The 20112-nt window shown below is 31.9% G+C and overlaps 2 protein-coding genes across 2 annotated transcripts; one reads left to right on the forward strand and one right to left on the reverse strand.

The window, feature by feature from the left end:
* The first annotated feature begins 11546 nt into the window (after window positions 1-11546).
* On the forward strand, window positions 11547-13975 carry LOC124828874 (uncharacterized). The gene has a single exon (XM_047302265.2). It carries the CDS (start codon window positions 11595-11597, stop codon window positions 13377-13379), a length of 1785 nt encoding a protein of 594 aa, XP_047158221.1. The 5' UTR covers window positions 11547-11594; the 3' UTR covers window positions 13380-13975.
* Window positions 13976-16316: 2341 nt separating this feature from the next.
* Window positions 16317-18351, reverse strand: LOC124828876 (ENTH/ANTH/VHS superfamily protein). The gene has a single exon (XM_047302266.2). It carries the CDS (start codon window positions 18033-18035, stop codon window positions 16737-16739), a length of 1299 nt encoding a protein of 432 aa, XP_047158222.1. The 5' UTR covers window positions 18036-18351; the 3' UTR covers window positions 16317-16736.
* Between the last annotated feature and the right edge of the window lie 1761 nt (window positions 18352-20112).

Genomic DNA, 20112 nt, shown 5'->3' on the forward strand with positions numbered 1-20112 from the left:
TTGGTGTTTGTATTTATGTTTTGGAAAATGTTATGTTGACGACCATTTTTTGACAACAATTTCGCAACGCCATGTGGCGTTGCATTGGGTAAATAAAGTGAAAAGAAATAAGGAAGAGGTTATCAGGCCGAGGGGTATTTTTGGAAGAAGATTTCAAAATTTTAAGAAATAAGTTTGGCGGTTTATTTTCAACCCTTCCATCTTCTCTCTAGCTCTCTCCTCCATCTTGACCCTTCCATCTTCTCTCGCGTTGTATCATGTATGTTATCTTTGAAACCCTAGTGTTGTTGGTCTTGTATTGTTGTATTTGTGTAGTTGGAAGGTGGGTATCGTTTTCTATGTGGTTACTTTGTTGTGGATTTCCCGTCTGCTGGAGGAGGCCGTGGAGCATTGTTATCTGTCGTTGTTGGTGTAAGTAAAAATGGTCGAGCCCTCACATTGTCTTTTACATTGTCTTCTTGGTGTTTCATTAACCTTAATGATATAACGAGTGTGGATTGTTATCTTGTTAGGGCAGTTTCAATGGAAGGGAAAAAACGAAGTGTAAGAAAAATTATAATTTTCTTTTTATAGATTATTTATTATCGTATCAATTGTAGTTATTAATAAAGTTATCATCATTTTTGTGTAGTGGCGGCTTCTTACCTCGATGGACTCATCGATCATTATTGAAATGAATCGTTTACTAGGAAAGTGTCATGTGGAGCGCATTAGGATGACTCCATTTATGTGGTGTTTGAATATTCATAACCCTGTGGAGGTGAATTTGAAATTATTGAAGGTTATAGTTTGCAGGTGGGCCGGGCACGATAATAGTTTTAGAGTAAGTCAACAGTTGATGCCCTTTTCAGTTATTGATGTGTTCATGAGCATAGGTTTAGAAATAGGTGGTTTAGAGATTCCGTTTGATGAAGTAGTTGTTGGATTGGTTGGTGAAATGTTCAAATCAAAAATTATCACTTTGAAGGAGTTGACGGACATGTTTAATGTTATTGTGCATGATAATAACATTGATGTTGATGTAGTATGTAGGTTAATATATTAGTTTGTTTGGTTGTTTTTTATTTTCCAACCTCATCACCATCCTCATCCCCTCCAACGCCTAACAATGATCTCTTCTCATCGGATGAGCAACAGGAGAAATATGCCCAACATTTTCTCAATCGTGAAATATTGGAAAGTAAGTATCTAGAGGACGGTTACTTTGAAGGAAAAAACTTTCAATTCTATGACATATTGGCCGAAGCTCGGCTTACTGAATTTGTGTCTTTAAGAAGACATTACCACCCAGAATTAGTGAGAGTGTTCTACAGCAACATGTCAATATCGGATACTGGAGTTATTCGAAGCGAGGTAAAAGGTGTAAAAATTAGGGTGAGCCCTAACCTTTTTCAACAACTCACTAATCTCCCCCCTCATGGTGTTCGTTATGAAGGAAAACTTGTAGATGAGTGGAAAGAACAATACGATTGTGTTACTGCAAGGCAACTAGTCTGTAGAGATGATGCAGTCATACAATCCAGAATACTAGCGAGCCAAATGAAGGTTCAACCAAGGATACTTCATTACGTTCTCACTCGAGTATTAATTTCTCGTGCAACCAATATTGGTCAGGCATCCGAAGAGGATATTATGCTGCTATGGGCATTTTTAAATTCCATTCACATTAACTGGGGACATCTTATTAGATATAAGATGAAAAGAGCATTAAGGGAGAATGCCAAGTTGCCATATCCACATTTGATAACCATCTTCATGGAATACTTTCAAGTGCCTACTGACACTGATCCCATTTCAGAAGTGAAGTTCAAGCAAACAATGGGTAGTGAAGTTGTAGCATCATTTGGTTATGTGCAAAATGATGATGGAGAATGGGTTCCCAAAGGCAACGCCCCCCATCCCCCCTTACAACAAGGTCAAGATCAACAAGGAGAAGATGATGAACAAGGCAGTTCATCTACAACACTAAATGATGTCATGAACCGCATAGAACAACTTCAGACCTTCGTTGGTACAAGATTTGATGCCTTTGAAACTCGATTTGATGCCTTTGAAACTCGATTTGGAAACATGAACATGGTCATCACTACAAGGTTTGATGCGTTGCAATCGCGCGTTGGGAACATTGAAGAACAACTGCAACACTTGCAAAGTGGTTCTGAAAACAATCCTCAGACTTAGAATTGCTTGTTTAGGCTTTATTTTCTGCATTATAAAAAAACTATGTATCACAGTACCTATTTTCATAATTTGAAGTCTTTAATTTAATGAAGTTCTTTACTGTCAAACTACTCCCTCAATTTTCGTCATTTAATATGTAATGTTTGTGATGTGACCCCAAGTAGTGAAGAAGAACCCATTTTAAGTGGGGGGACCAAGTTGTGGAAGGGTTGAATCAGACTGCTCCAAAAACCCTGCTGTAATCGTTTACACAGTCCTGGTAAACGATTACGCGAGAGAAAACAAGGTTTTGTACAGAAACTTCAACTGAAGTAGTCAGTCAGGGTAACATGGGTGACCATTGTCAAAATCAGTTCATTTCAGACAGAAGTCCACCTCTAAGTGGATGGAGAGGTAATATTTGGTAAGTGGTGTTGGTGTTTTACTCACAACTGCAATTATATTTAGTGTATCATAAATTAAACATTACATATTAAATGACGAAAATTGAGGAAGTAGTTTGACAGTAAAGAACTTCATTAAATTAAAGACTTCAAATTATGAAAATAGGTACTGTGATACATAGTTTTTTTATAATGCAGAAAATAAAGCCTAAACAAGCAATTCTAAGTCTGAGGATTGTTTTCAGAACCACTTTGCAAGTGTTGCAGTTGTTCTTCAATGTTCCCAACGCGCGATTGCAACGCATCAAACCTTGTAGTGATGACCATGTTCATGTTTCCAAATCGAGTTTCAAAGGCATCAAATCGAGTTTCAAAGGCATCAAATCTTGTACCAACGAAGGTCTGAAGTTGTTCTATGCGGTTCATGACATTATTTAGTGTTGTAGATGAACTGCCTTGTTCATCATCTTCTCCTTGTTGATCTTGACCTTGTTGTAAGGGGGGATGGGGGGCGTTGCCTTTGGGAACCCATTCTCCATCATCATTTTGCACATAACCAAATGATGCTACAACTTCACTACCCATTTTTTGCTTGAACTTCACTTCTGAAATGGGATCAGTGTCAGTAGGCACTTGAAAGTGTTCCATGAAGATGGTTATCAAATGTGGATATGGCAACTTGGCGTTCTCCCTTAATGCTCTTTTCATCTTATATCTAATAAGATGCCCCCAGTTAATGTGAATGGAATTTAAAAATGCCCATAGCAACATAATATCCTCTTCGGATGCCTGACCAATATTGGTTGCATGAGGAATTAATACTCGAGTGAGAACGTAATGAAGTATCCTTGGTTGAACCTTCATTTGGCCCGCTAGTATTCTGGATTGTATGACTGCATCATCTCTACAGACTAGTTGCCTTGCAGTAACAGAATCGTATTGTTCTTTCCACTCATCTACAAGTTTTCCTTCATAACGAACACCATGAGGGGGGAGATTAGTGAGTTGTTGAAAAAGGTTAGGGCTCACCCTAATTTTTACACCTTTTACCTCGCTTCGAATAACTCTAGTATCCGATATTGACATGTTGCTGTAGAACACTCTCACTAATTATGGGTGGTAATGTCTTCTTAAAGACACAAATTCAGTAAGCCGAGCTTCGGCCAATATGTCATAGAATTGAAAGTTTTTTCCTTCAAAGTAACCGTCCTCTAGATACTTACTTTCCAATATTTCACGATTGAGAAAATGTTGGGCATATTTCTCCTGTTGCTCATCCGAGGAGAAGAGATCATTGTTAGGCGTTTGAGGGAATGAGGATGGTGACGGGGTTGGAAAATAAAAAACAACCAAACAAACTAATATATATAACCTACATACTACATCAACATCAATGTTATTATCATGCACAATGACATTAAACATGTCCGTCAACTCCTTCAAAGTGATAGTTTTTTATTTGAACATTTCACCAACCAATCCAACAACTACTTCATCAAACGGAATCTCTAAACCACCTATTTCTAAACCTATGCTCATGAACACATCAATAACTGAAAAGGGCACCAACTGTTGACTTACTCTAAAACTATTATCATGCCCGGCCCACCTGCAAACCATAACCTTCAATAATTTCAAATTCACCTCCATAGGGCTATGAATATTCAAACACCACATAAATGGAGTCATCCTAATGCGCTCCACATGAGACTTTCCTAGTAAACGATTCATTTCAATAATGATCGATGAGTTCATCGAGGTAAGAAGCCGCCACTACACAAAAATGATGATAACTTTATTAATAACTACAATTGAAACTGCCCTAACAAGATAACAATCCACACTCGTTATATCATTAAGGTTAATGAAACACCAAAAAGACAATGTAAAAGACAATGTGAGGGCTCGGCCATTTTTACTTACACCAATGACGGATAACAATGCTCCACGGCCTCCTCCAGTAGACGGGAAATCCACAACAAAGTAACCACACAGAAAACGACACCCGCCTTCCAACCACACAAATACAACAACACAAGACCAACAACACTAGGGTTTCAAAGATAACATACATGATACAACGCGAGAGAAGATGGAAGGGTCAAGATGGAGGAGAGAGCTAGAGAGAAGATGGAAGGGTTGAAAAACCTACGCACGTTACGCCCAAAATAAACCGCCAAACCCATTTCTTAAAATTTTGAAATCTTCTTCCAAAAATACCCCTCGGCCTGATAACCTCTTTCTTGTTTCTTTTCACTTTATTTACCCAATGCAAAGACGCCACATGACGTTGTGAAATTGTTGTCAAAAAATGGTTGTCAACATAACATTTTCCCTTTAATAAGTGGGACTTGAAAAATTAGATATTGGAAATAATTAATGAACAACTTGAATGGTTTTCTAATCATCTTTCTTTAAAGTATTTTTAGTTCTCTCTTAATTTTCTCTACCAATGGAAATAAAAGAAAACAAACACTAATGATACGATGTACTCACATATGGAGATCATAAAACATTTCAACAAATTAAAATTATTGTTGGTCTCTATAGAATATACATTTCCTAACAAATATATTCTTAGTTATATTTACTTAATTAGATCACTCAATAAAATTCACTGATAAAATATAATGATCATAACCTATTTAATAATTATTTATACATGACCCAAATTGCTACAGATATTCATGTTTTTATATGAAATTATCATATCTTTTCTTATTTATTTGCGTGATTTTGTATCTTTTACGGGTTTGTGTACGATGAATGCATATTCTTGTTGAATTCAAACGGTTGAGTAATAATTCATATATTGATAAATATGTTGCATAAAATCCAAAATTCAAAATATTGCCATGTTAAATTGTTTTCTAATTCTTTTTAACGGCTTGTTTTTGTAATTTTTTTATTTAATGAACAAAATTTAAAATAAATAAAAAATGTAAGGTAATTTTTTGTAGTAATGATTTTATTAGAATAAAAAAAGACACCAGATGACAAATTGACTTGATATAATAAAAACTAGAAAGAAAACTTAAAATATAAAATTAATACAGTCTTTCAAGTGTTAATGTCAATTGAAAAAAATAATTAAATTGACTTGATATAATAAATATTAGAATTCAAATTAATAAAAAAATATAAAAACTAAAATAAATCATAGCTGTAAATATAAAAATTAAATTATTAATTGGACCTAATTTTAAATTTCATGCATGTCACAATCTACATGTTACTAACTAAAATAAATAAACTTATTACTTTTATTTGTAAATACAAATTAATGTTTTTTATTTGGAGAAATTTTAACGAAATTAATTAATACTTTGTTGATAATTGACAACATAACTACATTTAAAACTTATATACGTAAAACTTAAATGTAAATATTGAGTAATTTGATCTAAGAGTTTAGATAATTTAAATAAGATGAAATATAAGCATTTTTATTTTGTAAGATAAAAAGTTTATAAATGGATATTCATATTGTAAAAAATCATTATTTCTCTAAAATTTCTACAACTTTTTTCTAAAAATCTGAATTAATCGAAAGTAGTTTGAGAGTTTGAAGAAGAGGCAAAAGAAAAAGAAACTTTAAAAATTAATAAAACACAAAAAAAAAACTTAAAATAAAATAATAATACATTAAAATGTGACAGTTTTTAAACCACGTTATTAATGTGAATTTAAAAGAAAAAAAATAACTTATTTAAAAAATATTAAGATTCAATTGAATATATATATATATATATATATATAATTATTTTTTTATATCTAAATATTACTTTATTCAATCCGAAAGTAAAATTAAATCTGATTACAACAATTTTTTTGATAAAAAGAGAACATATATTACATGAGTTCATATCAAAATCGATATAAAATTTATTGAGTTGTCAATCACTTGATATAATTAAATGATGAAAATATATGTTGGAAGTCTCATATCGACTAGAGATAAGGTCTAAACTATAATATATAAGCAGATACAAATCTCGCCTTACAAATCGATTTTATGAGAGTTGAGTTAGACTTAAAAAATCCACTTTCTAATAATGATTTGTTTGGGTTTCATCCTTTCTCTTGTCTCTTCTCTCTTGATTTAATTTACTAAGTTGTTGTAATGCCTTCATTTTTATGTTCATCTTCTCTCTTGCATTGTGTTGTTACTCGTCAAAAGCCACAACTCATTTGTCTTTAAATATTTCATAAATGATATTTAATTCAAGATAAACTTTTTTATTTAGATTAGAATTTAAAGTATCCCATTTGTTTGATGTTCTCAAAGTACGAGAAAAAGTTGAAACCTTGCAGCATGTGAAGTTTTTCATTGTAGGAGTTTCTAGCCATATCAAAGGAGTTCATTACTGGTAAAAAAATATATTCTCATATTGATTTAAAACTTTTTTATTTAAATTTCATGCTTATATGAATTAATTGGTAGGAGATTGAGATACAACAACCATGGGACTTGAATCACATAGCCTTTGTTGATTTTGAGCTTGAATCTCGGGATTTATGTTTTTCTATGATATTCATCATCCTAAAATCTTTGTATATAATTCTTAAAAGTTGTTTATATGCATTTAGAAGTCAAAGATTATGGCATTTTCTTTATAAAGAGAAACAAAATCTAATTAAAAAAGAAATCCATGTATTACATCGGTTAGTATTAAAATATATGCAATATATGATTTTCTTTTAATTTGTCAAACATATACTACATCGACTGAATAACCAATGTAAAAAGTTGTGAACTTATTACATGAGTGGTATTTACATTGGGTTAAAAATTGATGTTAAAGGTTATATAGTAGTGACTCAATCATTTTACACCAAGATGCAAAGATATTGTACAATGTGTAATTTGTCATATTGAACATATTATGAAAAATTAATATTAAAAACGTCCTATACAATGTGTTAAATGATATTATAGTGATACTCGTCTAATACATGCTATTTTACATGTAAGTTATGTAACACTTTAAAAATTTCAAGCTCTTACGATCTTATTTAATGGCAAAGAGAATTCATAACATACCGATAATAAAAATTAAGTATAATTACAGCCAATTAAAAAATTATATTTCAAAAGGGCATTTAAAGTAAGTTCAAAATATTTCAGAAAGAAATTGACTATAATTAATATACTTTTTCTATAAGATAATATATATCATCACCTAAACTAACTTCTACTTTAGGCCTTGAGTCACTCTTTTCCCCTCCTTATGTGCTACTATTATCATATGGGTCTATGTTCACATATTAATATAATCATTACATAAGATAAAACTAAACAAATACAAAAAGAGAAAAAATAAAGGTAAACTAATACAATAAAGAAGGAAAAAAACTTAATATAAAAACTATAATAACATATCATAAAGATTATTCAAACAAAACTTTGGTATGAAATCAATCCTTAATTTAGTTTTCTTTTTTTTTCATTAACATCACTCAATTACTTGTTTAGCGAGCATTTTTCATAAAAGTTAAACTTAAATTTACTTAAAAAGGTCAAGTAGTTCAAATCAATTATCTCATTTTAGTCATCATTTCAGTCATCAAGGCTAAAAAAAACTCAAGTAAGTTTAGTCCACAAGATGGCTCAACTATATTTAGACACTACTTTTAGAAGATTAATGTATAAATAGACTTGTGAAACTCTATATTTATCATACTTACTACCAAATTCTTTTTGTTAAAACCATATTGAAAACCAATATTCTTCATCAAGTCATGAAAGGGTTAACTTCACTAACTTCCTAGTATAATTCTCTTTCATATTATATTGTCTGTTATGTGAAGCCTCGTTCGACTCTCAACACCTAGATATCTTTCTCTATATGAATTGGATACTAATAGAATCAGAATAATTATAAAATCACCTTTCAATACACTTTGACGTACATACACTAGTAGTATTTTTCCTTGAAAATAACTACTTTTGGCTTAAACCTCACAGTATCATACCAATTCTAATTCATAAGATTTTATGTTCACAAACTATAATCATTAATAGAAATCGCTTAGTGCAGTAAATCCATTACCCAACACTATAAAAACAGAGAGCTCTAAGTGTTAATCCCACCTAATGGTACCTAAGCACTGCCTTGCACAAATAAAAAAGTGGCTCACTGCCAAAATTTCGAGCAGCGCCTTATTGCTACCGCCCAACAACGCTTATGTCACTGCAACTACAACCCTAATGACACACAAGTTATGTCCAACAATAGTAAGTTAGTGAGCCTGATCTTTCTAAAATTTTCAAAGTGGCATCCAATGATTATATTTTAGTCTTTAACGATGCACACAAAAAAATGAAGGAACAAGCCTAAATTTCTAGATTTTTTTTAGATTCCTAATTGTTATCACATATTATATACCAAATTACATCCACACCAAATATTATATACCAAATTACATCCACACCAAATATTATATACCAAATTACATCCATCAACAAATTCTTAAAAATTCATTATAATTTGCTCAAAAAATCAAAATACATAATAAGTTATTATTCTAATACATATTTATCTAGAGATTTAATTTCATCATATATATATATATATATATATATATATATATATATATATATATATATATATATATATATATATATATATATATATATATATTCAATTCTAATATGTTTTATAAACAAAAATTCAGTCATAACTCACCGTCTCATTACCATTTCTACTTTACGTTGCTATTTACTCAATATCAATAAAACAACAAAATTTTCATTTATCCATCAACAATTTTCATAATGCTAACATTTAGAATTTTCTCTAAAAATTCATTCTTTTAAAATACAGAAGCAACAATACACTATATCCATCATAATTACAATTCAAATCTCACTTTCATGTTCTAAATAACTTTTTCTAAAATTCTCAAATAATTAGCTTTCCTTTTATTGCTTATTATATTCATTTATTAATATTTATTTTGGGAACTTAGCAAAATTAAGAAATAGATAAGTGTATATGGTTGGAGACACGGATTAGAAATTCTACCAAAGATAAGATTATTTAAATGATCTAACATACAAATCCTCGATAAATATTCCAAAAAGTAAATGATATTCTATCACTATGCATATATTTGATGTGATGGTAAGTTGAACTTAGTATTAGTATCATTCTCATGACCTATTATGGTAGACCTAGGATTTTAGTTTGATATTATTACATATTCATAAAGTTTGACTATCTCCTTGGTATATATAATTGTATTAATCTCATCATGAAAATCCTTAACTGTATCAGGTAAATAGTAAATAGTGAGAAATTCAATAATAATTCACATAATATAATGTTTCCACAAGTCAAACAAGATTCTTACCACACCTTTGTCTTCACATCAACCATCAAAATGTATAATTCAAATGCTATTACATTTTAATTATATTTGAATTAAAATTCAAGCTACTCTTATGGATTTTTATTTCTTAAAAATAACTAAGTTTTTAAATCATTATATAATATTTTTTTCTGAGTCAATTAATTTTGTTAACCTTAAAAAACATTAGATTTTTTAGAAAATATATTAAAAATCCGTTAAAAACAATTGATATGTACTACGTTTTTCCCTTTTTACGAGCAATGTATTATGTTTTCATTGTTTTATAAAATGTATATTCTTTTCTATTTCTTTGTCATGACTTTAATTCAAATTTAAAATTGAAACTAATCCGATATGATGATTTGAAAGTTTTATTAAGTGTCCTATGCCACGCGATAATATAAAATTCATTAAGGGCCTGTTCTTTTGAAGGGAATTTACTATTTAAGTAGATTGGGAAGGATGGATTTGCAAAAGTGAAGCTGTTCTCATGGGCTGATTTGCGCCGATTTGCGGTGATTGAAGGGAGAGGATTTTGGAAAAAACACTGTGCATTTCATCTGTGCTAAAGTGCGAGGATTTGTGCTGATTTAGTTGGGAAAGACTTATATGCCCCGGTACGAACACACTGTGCATCCATGCGTGCCTTATTTATGAACGTGCTTCTTTCGTTAGTCATGTACTGGGTTCGAAGACGGTCGCACAAAGAAGCTGCAGACGCTCGCACAAAGAAGCTGCAGACGCTCGCACGTAATCGGTTACAAGTGTCGTAACCAGTTACTCATTGTAGAAGACGGACGCGTAATCGGTTACACATCCCGTAACCGGTTACAGCTTCATGGTATTACCCACATTTATAACTAGGGGCAATTTGGTCATCTTCATTTTCTACCAATTAAACTAATTTTTAAAATCTATCACATCAATCAAATCCTACACTAATTCTCATAAACTTTACTTCCAAATCCACTCTCAATTACCCACAAATCCACTCAAAAAAACAACTAATAAAATTACCCTCAAATCCACACAAATTCATTCAAATCATCTCCCCCAAATCATCTCCCCTAAATTCCCCAAAAAGAACACACCCTAAGCAACCATAAAAGTATATAACTATTACATAAATTAAAGTAATTAGCATGATCATATATTTTTTTATTGAATTATTTAATTAAATAATTAAATTTTGTATATTTATTTTACGGTGGTAACTAATCATTAAGAAATGTAGACTTTAGATATTTCTTGCCATTCTAGCTTTCCTTTTCTTTTCAAAGACTTTTTTTTTTCTTTTTGTAAAGAATTAAATGTAATTAACTTTGTTAGCGTTTTTTGAACCTAAAGGTTTTCTTCCATTTTAATTTAGGATATCACCGTCCCCAATTTTCTTGATCAAATAAGAAAAAACTTTTTTTTCGAGTACTGGATTTGTTTAAAATAAATACAATATATTATAATTAAAAGTCTCAATGAATAATTATTTTAAATATATGAATTATATTTCAAATCTTGGATAAACAGTGACAAAATTACTTTATTTTTATCTTTTAAAATTGAAGAGAAGACAGAACAAAAAGTATAGTATGATAGGATGAAATTAATTAAAAATAGCAATGTTAAAATTCAAAAACCTAAACTTCCCCCAAATTCAACACACAGTATCATACCACAATGTTACTTCGGTTCAACAGAACAACCTCCGCCACCTCTCTTTTACACCCCTCCGTCAAATCACTTTACTATTCGCACCCCTTCTCCACCTCTCCACCACCCGCTTCTGACGCCGCCGATCGCACCCGCCTCTTGAACTCTATTCGCGCCGTCGAAACCACCGCCACCGCCGCCGCTGCAGTTAACTTCTTCTACAGAATGCTAGCCCTAACTCCTTTTCCCTGCATCCAAGACTTCAACCTCTTCTTCGGCCTCGTCGCGAAATCATACCACTACGCCACCGCCATTTCCCTCATCAAAACCCTCCACTCGCTAAGCGAATGTGCTGACGTGTGCACACTCAACATTTTCATCAATTGCCTCTGCCACCTGGGCCACACGACGTCGGGGTTCGCCGTTTTGGGGCTCATGACCAAAACCGGCGTGGAACCCACGCTGGTGACTTTTAATACCATTGTCAACGGTCTTTGTATTGAAGGGGATATGGATCGTGCCCTTTGGTTGGTGGAAAAAATGGAAACTTTAGGGTATACGTGCAATGTTCGAACTTACGGGGAGTTGATTAATGGTCTGTGTAAAATTGGGGATACTTTTGGTGCTATGGAGTGTTTGAGGAAGATGGTTGAGAGAAATTTGGAGCCGAATGTTGTGGTTTATAATGCGATTTTGGATGGGCTTTGTAAGAGAGGTTTGGTGAATGAGGCTTTTGCGTTGTTCCGTGAGATGGGTGTTACTGTTGAGCCTAATGTTGTGAGTTACAATTGCTTGATTCAGGGTTTGTGTGGTGGGTTTGAAGGGTGGAGGGAGGGGGTGGTTTTGTTCAATGAGATGGTGGTGGAGAAGGGGATTGCACCGGATGTGCAAACGTTTTCGATTTTGGTGGATGGTTTTTGCAAAGAGGGGTTGGTTTCATGGGCAGAGAATGTGATTGGTTTTATGATTAGGACTGGTGTGGAGCCAAATGTTGTTACGTATAACTCGTTGATTAGAGGGCATTGTTTGAGGAATTGGATGGAGGAGGCGATGAGGGTGTTTAGATTGATGGTTAGCGAGGGTGAGAGGTGTTTGCCGAGTGTTGTGACGTATAATCTGTTGATTCATGGGTGGTGTAGTGTTAAGGAGGTTGATAAGGCTATGTCTCTGATGGGTGAAATGGTTGGAAAAGGGTTGCATCCCGATGTGTTCACTTGGACCATTCTTATAGGTGGGTATTGTGAAGTGAGAAAGCCTTTGGCTGCGAAGAAGTTGTTTTTCAATATGAAAAAGCATGGCCAGGTTCCCAGTCTCCTCACCTGTGCTGTTGTGTTGGATGGTTTGTTCAAATGCTGGTTTGATTCTGAGGCGGTGTCGTTGTTCACAGCAATGGAGAAGAGTGGTCGGGATCTTGATATTGTGATTTACAATATCATGCTTGATGGAATGTGCAAAGCAGGAAAACTGGATGATGCAAGGAAGCTTCTTTCTAGTGTGCTAGATAAAGGGTTGAAAATTGATACATATACTTATAACATAATGATTAAAGGTCTGTGTAAAGAAGGACTGCTGGATGATGCTGAAGAGATGCTTAATAAAATGGAAGAGAATGGGTGCCCGCCTAATAAAAACTCTTACAATGTCTTTGTGCAGGGACTGTTGCGAAAATATGATATTTCTAGGTCTAGAAAATATCTTCAAATAATGAAAGACAAAGGATTTAGAGTAGACGCTGGCACTACTGAATTTATTGTACGTTTTTTATCTGCTAATAAAGGAGATACTGCATTTCAAGAGATGTTGCTGACCTGAACTTTGTGGGAATATAGTCTCTATTGATTATCTGAGCTGGGTTTGTATCAAGTTTTGTGATCAATCTGGTCATAATGTTAGACCACCAAACAGGCCTCTTAATGATGGGATTCAACCCTTTCACCATGGTGGGTTCAAGTTGATCATGAACAGATGATAGAAAGTAAAGAATTTCTTCCAAGGAATTCAAACCTGGATTATGACAATTCTGATATGCACACATGTTTTTGCCAAGATATTAACTCAATTCGATGCCAACATGATGTTGCAAGATTCTGGTGGACATAACTGTATGTTTGGTGTCCATAGAGAGATTCAGATAGTACATACACTCGAATGGATACTTCAAAGCAGTTTAAGTTCTCATTTTTCCAAAAGATTGTGCTCAGAAGTTTGGGTAAAATATGTTTCTTCATTGCGTATAAAAGGTTCAGCATGTCTTCTATTTTGAAGGCATAATAACTTCATTTATTTCTTACAGAAAAGTAAGCTTTTGTGTTGTTGATAAAGCAGGAATGTCTGTTGCTTGAAGCTGTAAACTTGATGACTGTAAACAACAGAGTTCAATGTTAATATACTTATACCAACATCCTTCATCTTTTCATTCATAAAAACTATAAAAAAAATTTGTCATTCATATCTTACTAATTATACACAACTTAAAAAGAAAAAGTTATAATGACATGCTATATAATATATCCCTATAATCCATAATAAAAATTTGGTAACAATGAAATTAATTGCAAATTATATAATCTAATTTATAAACCATATTTTGTTTTATTAGAAATCTATTTTGAGCGTACTTGTGATCATTTACTTAGACATAAATCTCGATTTTCTGAATGTAATAGTAAAAAATTATGGATAAAATATATATTTATTCCTCCTAAATTTTAATCCTTGATATATTTTATCCATTTTCAATCATTTTAATCCTTGATATATTTATTCTTTAAGCATGTCCAAAGTGCTAATCTAAACCACTTTTTAAGATCAAAAGAGATATTTTAAATTTAAAGTAACTAAAAAATAAAATAAAAAATCAAAATTTAAAACTTTTAAATTTTTAAATTTTTTTAATTTTTAATTTTTAAAAATAAAAAAAATTATTATAATTTATTGAATGAAGTCTAAATTGAGGTAATTTGTTCAAGAAAATTTACTGCAACTTATTCTAACTTGTATAAAACAAAATTTCGAGAGGGCTTTGCATTTCTACAGGACCTTCAGTTTGGTTCAGTTTTTTCTTAAGTTGCTTTAAAATTCAAGATAAAAATCAGAACTTTAAAAAAATATAAAAAATGTTTTTTTGCCTAATTTTTATTTTATATCTTAAAATTTTGTTTGAAAATAAGGGTTTGTTAGATAAAATCATATTTTCCCTTTTTTTTAATTTAGACTTATTTATAATTTAATGTCTAAATTTGTGGATTTATTTACTATAAGAAAATGTGAAATCCAGCTAGATGACACTATTTAAAAATAACATAAAACAAAATTGAACTTATTTACCATACAAAATTTCATTAAAAATAAATTAAGGAATATAAAATTAAAATGATTAATCAAGTTGGATCAAATAGGTTCAATTTTTTCCTGTCCACATTATTCGGTTCAATCAAACCCATTAATATATTTTTGGTTTAATTTCTTTTGGAATATATTTTAGGTGTCAACTTGAATTTCATTATATATTATTCAAAATAGTTAGTAGAATTTATATTTTAGCCTGTAAACTATACAGTATAAATATTTATATATATATATATATATATATAGAGATATATATATATATATATATATATCTTTTTTATATAAGTTATATTTTAAATTTATAAGAAAATTATTTAAATTGGAATATAGAGTTATTTTTAAATTGAAATGGATAAGAAATAAAGAAAATAAAATGATGCATAAAAGATAAAAGGATGGTAATTTGATATGAAAGAAAGAAAATTTTCTAGTTATAGTAATGTAAAATCTACCTCCCAAAGGCGAGAAAAGAGAATAAGAATCTCTAATTGAAAAACTGAGAACTTCATTTTCTATGTTAACTATTCTAATTTATAGTATATAGAAGATGACTTAAGGATTCGTTTGTGAATGAAAATATTTAAAAAACCGTTATCATTTTTATTTATTTAGGTGATTTTTTCCACATTAAATATCTTATTTAAACTTTTTAAATCCTCAAAAACATTATTTGTTATATCTTTTGAATCGAATTTAAAGTTTGAATATTATAGCACAGTATCAAATTCAAAAGACTTAGTTTTTTTTTAATAATATTATTGAAATCTATTTGCTCTTTTAATTTTGATGTTTGAGATGCCATTATAATAAATAAAAATAGAGACGGAGTATCTTTAACTCAAATAATTTCTTTTATAATTTTCTCTTCACAAAATTTATTTCTTTGACTTATTCTTAAATGATAAAATATAATATCTATTACTAAAAGGAAAGGTATGCATTTATTTCTTAAGAGACATGCTTTCTCTATGTTTACAATATTTTGTTATAAGTTTCTAAAATTTTAGTACCAAATTTATATTTTAGTTTTTTTAATTCAATATTTTAGCAAATATTAATTGGTAATTGTAGTATATTTATTAAATCTGTTAGTACCGTTTAACATGTATCTATTTAAGTACATGGTAACAATAAAACTTTTTAAACAAAGATTAACATTATTCTTAATAAAAAAAAGGATATATCTAATAAATATTAATCAAGGTATTCAAGGAAATAATAATAGTGTAGTTCCTTAATTATGAAAGATGATATTTAGTTCCTCAAGCAAAGTTGCTATCATCCTTATTTTGATGTCATTTTTCCTAATTAGAGGATTAAATTATATCAAATTTAATCATTGTCTTCTACATTAGAGGACTATAGATTTTACCTAATAAAATGTTTATTGTTTGCACAAGGATAATCACATACAAAATTATACATCTATTATTATACAGTGAAAGTAACTGAACAAACAAAAAATAACACCAAACTCAAACATCACCCACAAAAGATGACAGTAATAATTTCCTCCCTCTCTTTTATGTTGAATTACCTAAAACATTTGTACCTACAGAAAACAATCAAAATATGAAAACAATATTATACATGTCTGAAAATAACCTATTCTATATTAGTACTCTTCTAACACTTTTTCCCCATGTTTCTCACAGCAACATTTACTCACATATTACAGTTCTTTATGTAGTATGCAGAAGCTATAGCACCATTTACTTTTCCTTCACAACATGGTGTAAAACAGGGAAAATGATTGGACAGTATTATTCAGTTTACCAAAACCATTGAAGAACTCATTCAACCTTGTTGATTCGGCAAAGCTCATACCTTTGAAGACATGCTTGTTTGAAAAGTAGATGAAAATGGATTCAGGAACACACTACTAGGCCTACCATATTCACTTTTTATATCAGCAACAGCATCAACAGTTCCAAGCTTTTGCTGTGCTGGAAGAACCTGTGATTCATTGGGAACTTCATCTTCAAACACCACCCACACCATGCTTATTTTAGTCTCTAGTGTCCATGAAAAAAGAGTTGGGGTTGGTGACAGGTTTACATCAATTTTCTCTTCGTTCCTTTTGTTTTCTTCTGCTGCCACTTCCAACTCTATCATCTCTTTTGATTTTGTCAAGTGGCCTGAAATTGGAGGTGGCCTTGAGATGCTAGATAGAGAGACATGTGAAGTTGCAAGTTCATTTTGTTGACTACCAAGTTGTTCCAGTGCCACTATATGACTCATACTGATGATTTGAACAGAAGGGTAATCCAAGTTCTTGTTTTCAACCACATATTTGCAACTTTCATACAGATCATGAAGCTTTTGGCTCTGGAGAGAAGCTGTCTTGAGTATTTCACAGGCTAGGCCTCTGGCTGATTCTGTTAGATCAAAGAACATGTTCACAAGAGCTGCAATGCCTTCAGAAAATGTCATATAAACTTGGAAACTTTCTCTCAAGGTGTTGCTCATGGCAGCTTGAGCCAGGCTATGATCTGAGCACAAAATATCGTGTGGTGAGCATTCCAACACCTTATCAATAAGCACTTGGCATTTAGGCAATGTTCTGAATGCCATATCAAAGGATTTCTCATCATAGCGCCTAAACTCTAACCCTTTGGACATGACAGGCTCAAGTTTCCCTGCTTGGTTGATGAGCCAACTCATCCTCTCTTCAAGATAAGCAGCATATTTGTGTAGAAAACCAGCTGAAGGGTGATCAGAACTCTTTGTGAAACATCTTGTACTAATCTGTAGGTGACCTGAGACATGTGCCTTGCATAATTCTTGTTCAAAGGACCTGTTTCCCCCTCTAAGAAGGCGATGAATCAAGACAAGAGTCTTGAGGGCCACAACATGATCCTTAGTTTTTCCTAAGCGACGTGAAATCCTTTCAGCCAGAAAAGGAATGGAGCCTGGAGAGTTTGACACAAGAAAGAGGATTTCATGCATATATCTGTCACCAATGGTGCCATTATCATGGCCAGTGGCACGCAGCACTGCAATCTCTATGTTGGAAAAGCCATCATGTTGGTAATGATACATCATGGCCTTGCCAATAGAGGCATGATCTTTCACTGAGCCAAGAGCTAAACGAAGCTTACCTTGTATGTCCACACCCATTATTCTTCTTTTTAAGAAAAGGAGAAGAAGTTCTGTAATGTTGATAGAAGATTATGGCACAATTTGATGTGTAGAGGTAAGCAGTTGCAGGAATACACGCATATAAAGGTGGGTGGGGAGAAGAGTGAGAAAAAGTATGACCTTAAAAAATTTTAAGCAGTACAAATTGCAGAATCAAATCTTTCATATTTTAAACACAGAATTGTAATATGGACAAGAACATTCATCATATAAAATAGTTTTTACTTTTTAGATTGTTGTGTGTGATAGGTTAGAAGTCTACAAACCCAACAAGGCAACAACACAGCAATATCGTATATATTAGAAGGGCAATAATCCACGTGCAAAGTCAACGAGTATAACCAAAAAGGAAGAGCTTTCTTTCTTTGGTTCTCTTGAAGTGACAGAAATGCAAGCAAGATTATTGATAACGCCAAATTTTTCTCCCTAATTCTTCTTTTTTCTTTAACCATGACCATATTATATATTGGTGTGAATTGAAGAGATTGATGTAAAATGGTAGCTTGGTTAAAATTATGCAGCATCTATCTGAAACAATCTCTTTAGAGGAATGCATGCTCATAAATAACTAATAGTTTGCTTGGATTACCATATATATACATTCTCAATTTTTCATGTCAAATCAAATGAAAATGTAAAACTTACATAAAATAATTCTTTATTTGACTTAGAACAAATACTTCTATATGTGAAACCAAGCACACACTTAATGTTCAAACCTGATACAATACTAAGGTTGCTTCTTGTGACCTATATAGGAGGTCATAGGTTGTAGGAACAAGGCTACTAACATCTACCCTCGTGAGATTGTTACATGTGTTAGATGTTAAAACTTTTGCTTTAGGTCTCCAACATAAAAAGACCTAAAAAATTTGTTTTTTAATACTAATTGATCTAGGCCTAAAACTAAACTCAAAAAGCTCGAAAACTAAATTTTAAAAAAATTATTTTAAGTTTGTTATAGGCCTTTCAAATCCTTGAGCAGTCTCTAAATGTTATGCACATGACTGCTTTATAGGAGATGCTATGTATGCTATGCTATGTCATACATGCAAAAGTCATGACACATGCTGCATTCTTGGGTTTGCTTTGCCCTTATTCCTAGTTGTATCTAGTTTTTAACCTTTTAAAAGACAATTTATCTTCCCTTAGCTATAGGCTTTTGTTCTATCTAACCAAATTCTTTTTGCTTAAAAGCTGGCAGCAATTATTTATAGATAAGCACGAAGCAAATAATTAGCCACAGGAAAAAGCTTAGATGAGAGTTAATCAAAGGATAGATTGTGATCAAGGCTTTTCATTTGTTAAAGATCCAATTGATTGTTAGGTTTGCTTGCTGCCATCAGTATCATAATAATAACCAAAATGGAATAATAAAGTTTGGCTTTGAAGAAGGGTTTCAAGTTTTGGAGTGCATATAAGACTTTAATGTCATTTTAGAAGAAGAGTCAACGAGGGAAAAAGTGGAAGATGGTGGAAGGTGAAAAAGAACCTTATTCTTTTGAGAATATGATTCTGCCAGCATCTAACTCTCTTGCCATTCGCAACATACAAAATAATTTTGACTTTGAGAAATCTTTCTTCTCATCCACAGGTTCTCCAAATAATCATACAACTTTTCATTTTGCTTTTGGTAGGGAAGTTGAAGTCCCACCCACTGGCATACAGATCCAAAGGAGAAAAGTGTTGTTGCAATATTCTATTCTACCAATAATAATCCTATATGTTTGTGCCTCAATGTACTGTAGCTTGGTCAGATCAGAATTTCAGCCGCAAGTAAAATCAAACACAACAAACCAAACCAAAAACAAAACACCACATCCAAGTCAAAAGGGATAAATTTATGACTTGCTGTTGATGATTGATCAGAGAAACAAACAGACTCATGGTCACACACAGCACCTTGAGAATGCTATTTTGCAAACAGAATACTTCCAAAGAAAAGGTAGTATAATAGTTTTTTTACACTACACATAAAAGATAACAGAAAGTCAAATTACATGAACCAAACCAGGGTTGTAAAACCTGACCTTGGTCAGATTGATTGTCAGTTCTT

The sequence above is a fragment of the Vigna umbellata genome, chromosome 4 (assembly GCF_029865625.1).
Source record: "Vigna umbellata cultivar VRB3 chromosome 4, Vumbellata_1.0, whole genome shotgun sequence".
Classification (NCBI taxonomy): Eukaryota; Viridiplantae; Streptophyta; class Magnoliopsida; order Fabales; family Fabaceae; genus Vigna; species Vigna umbellata.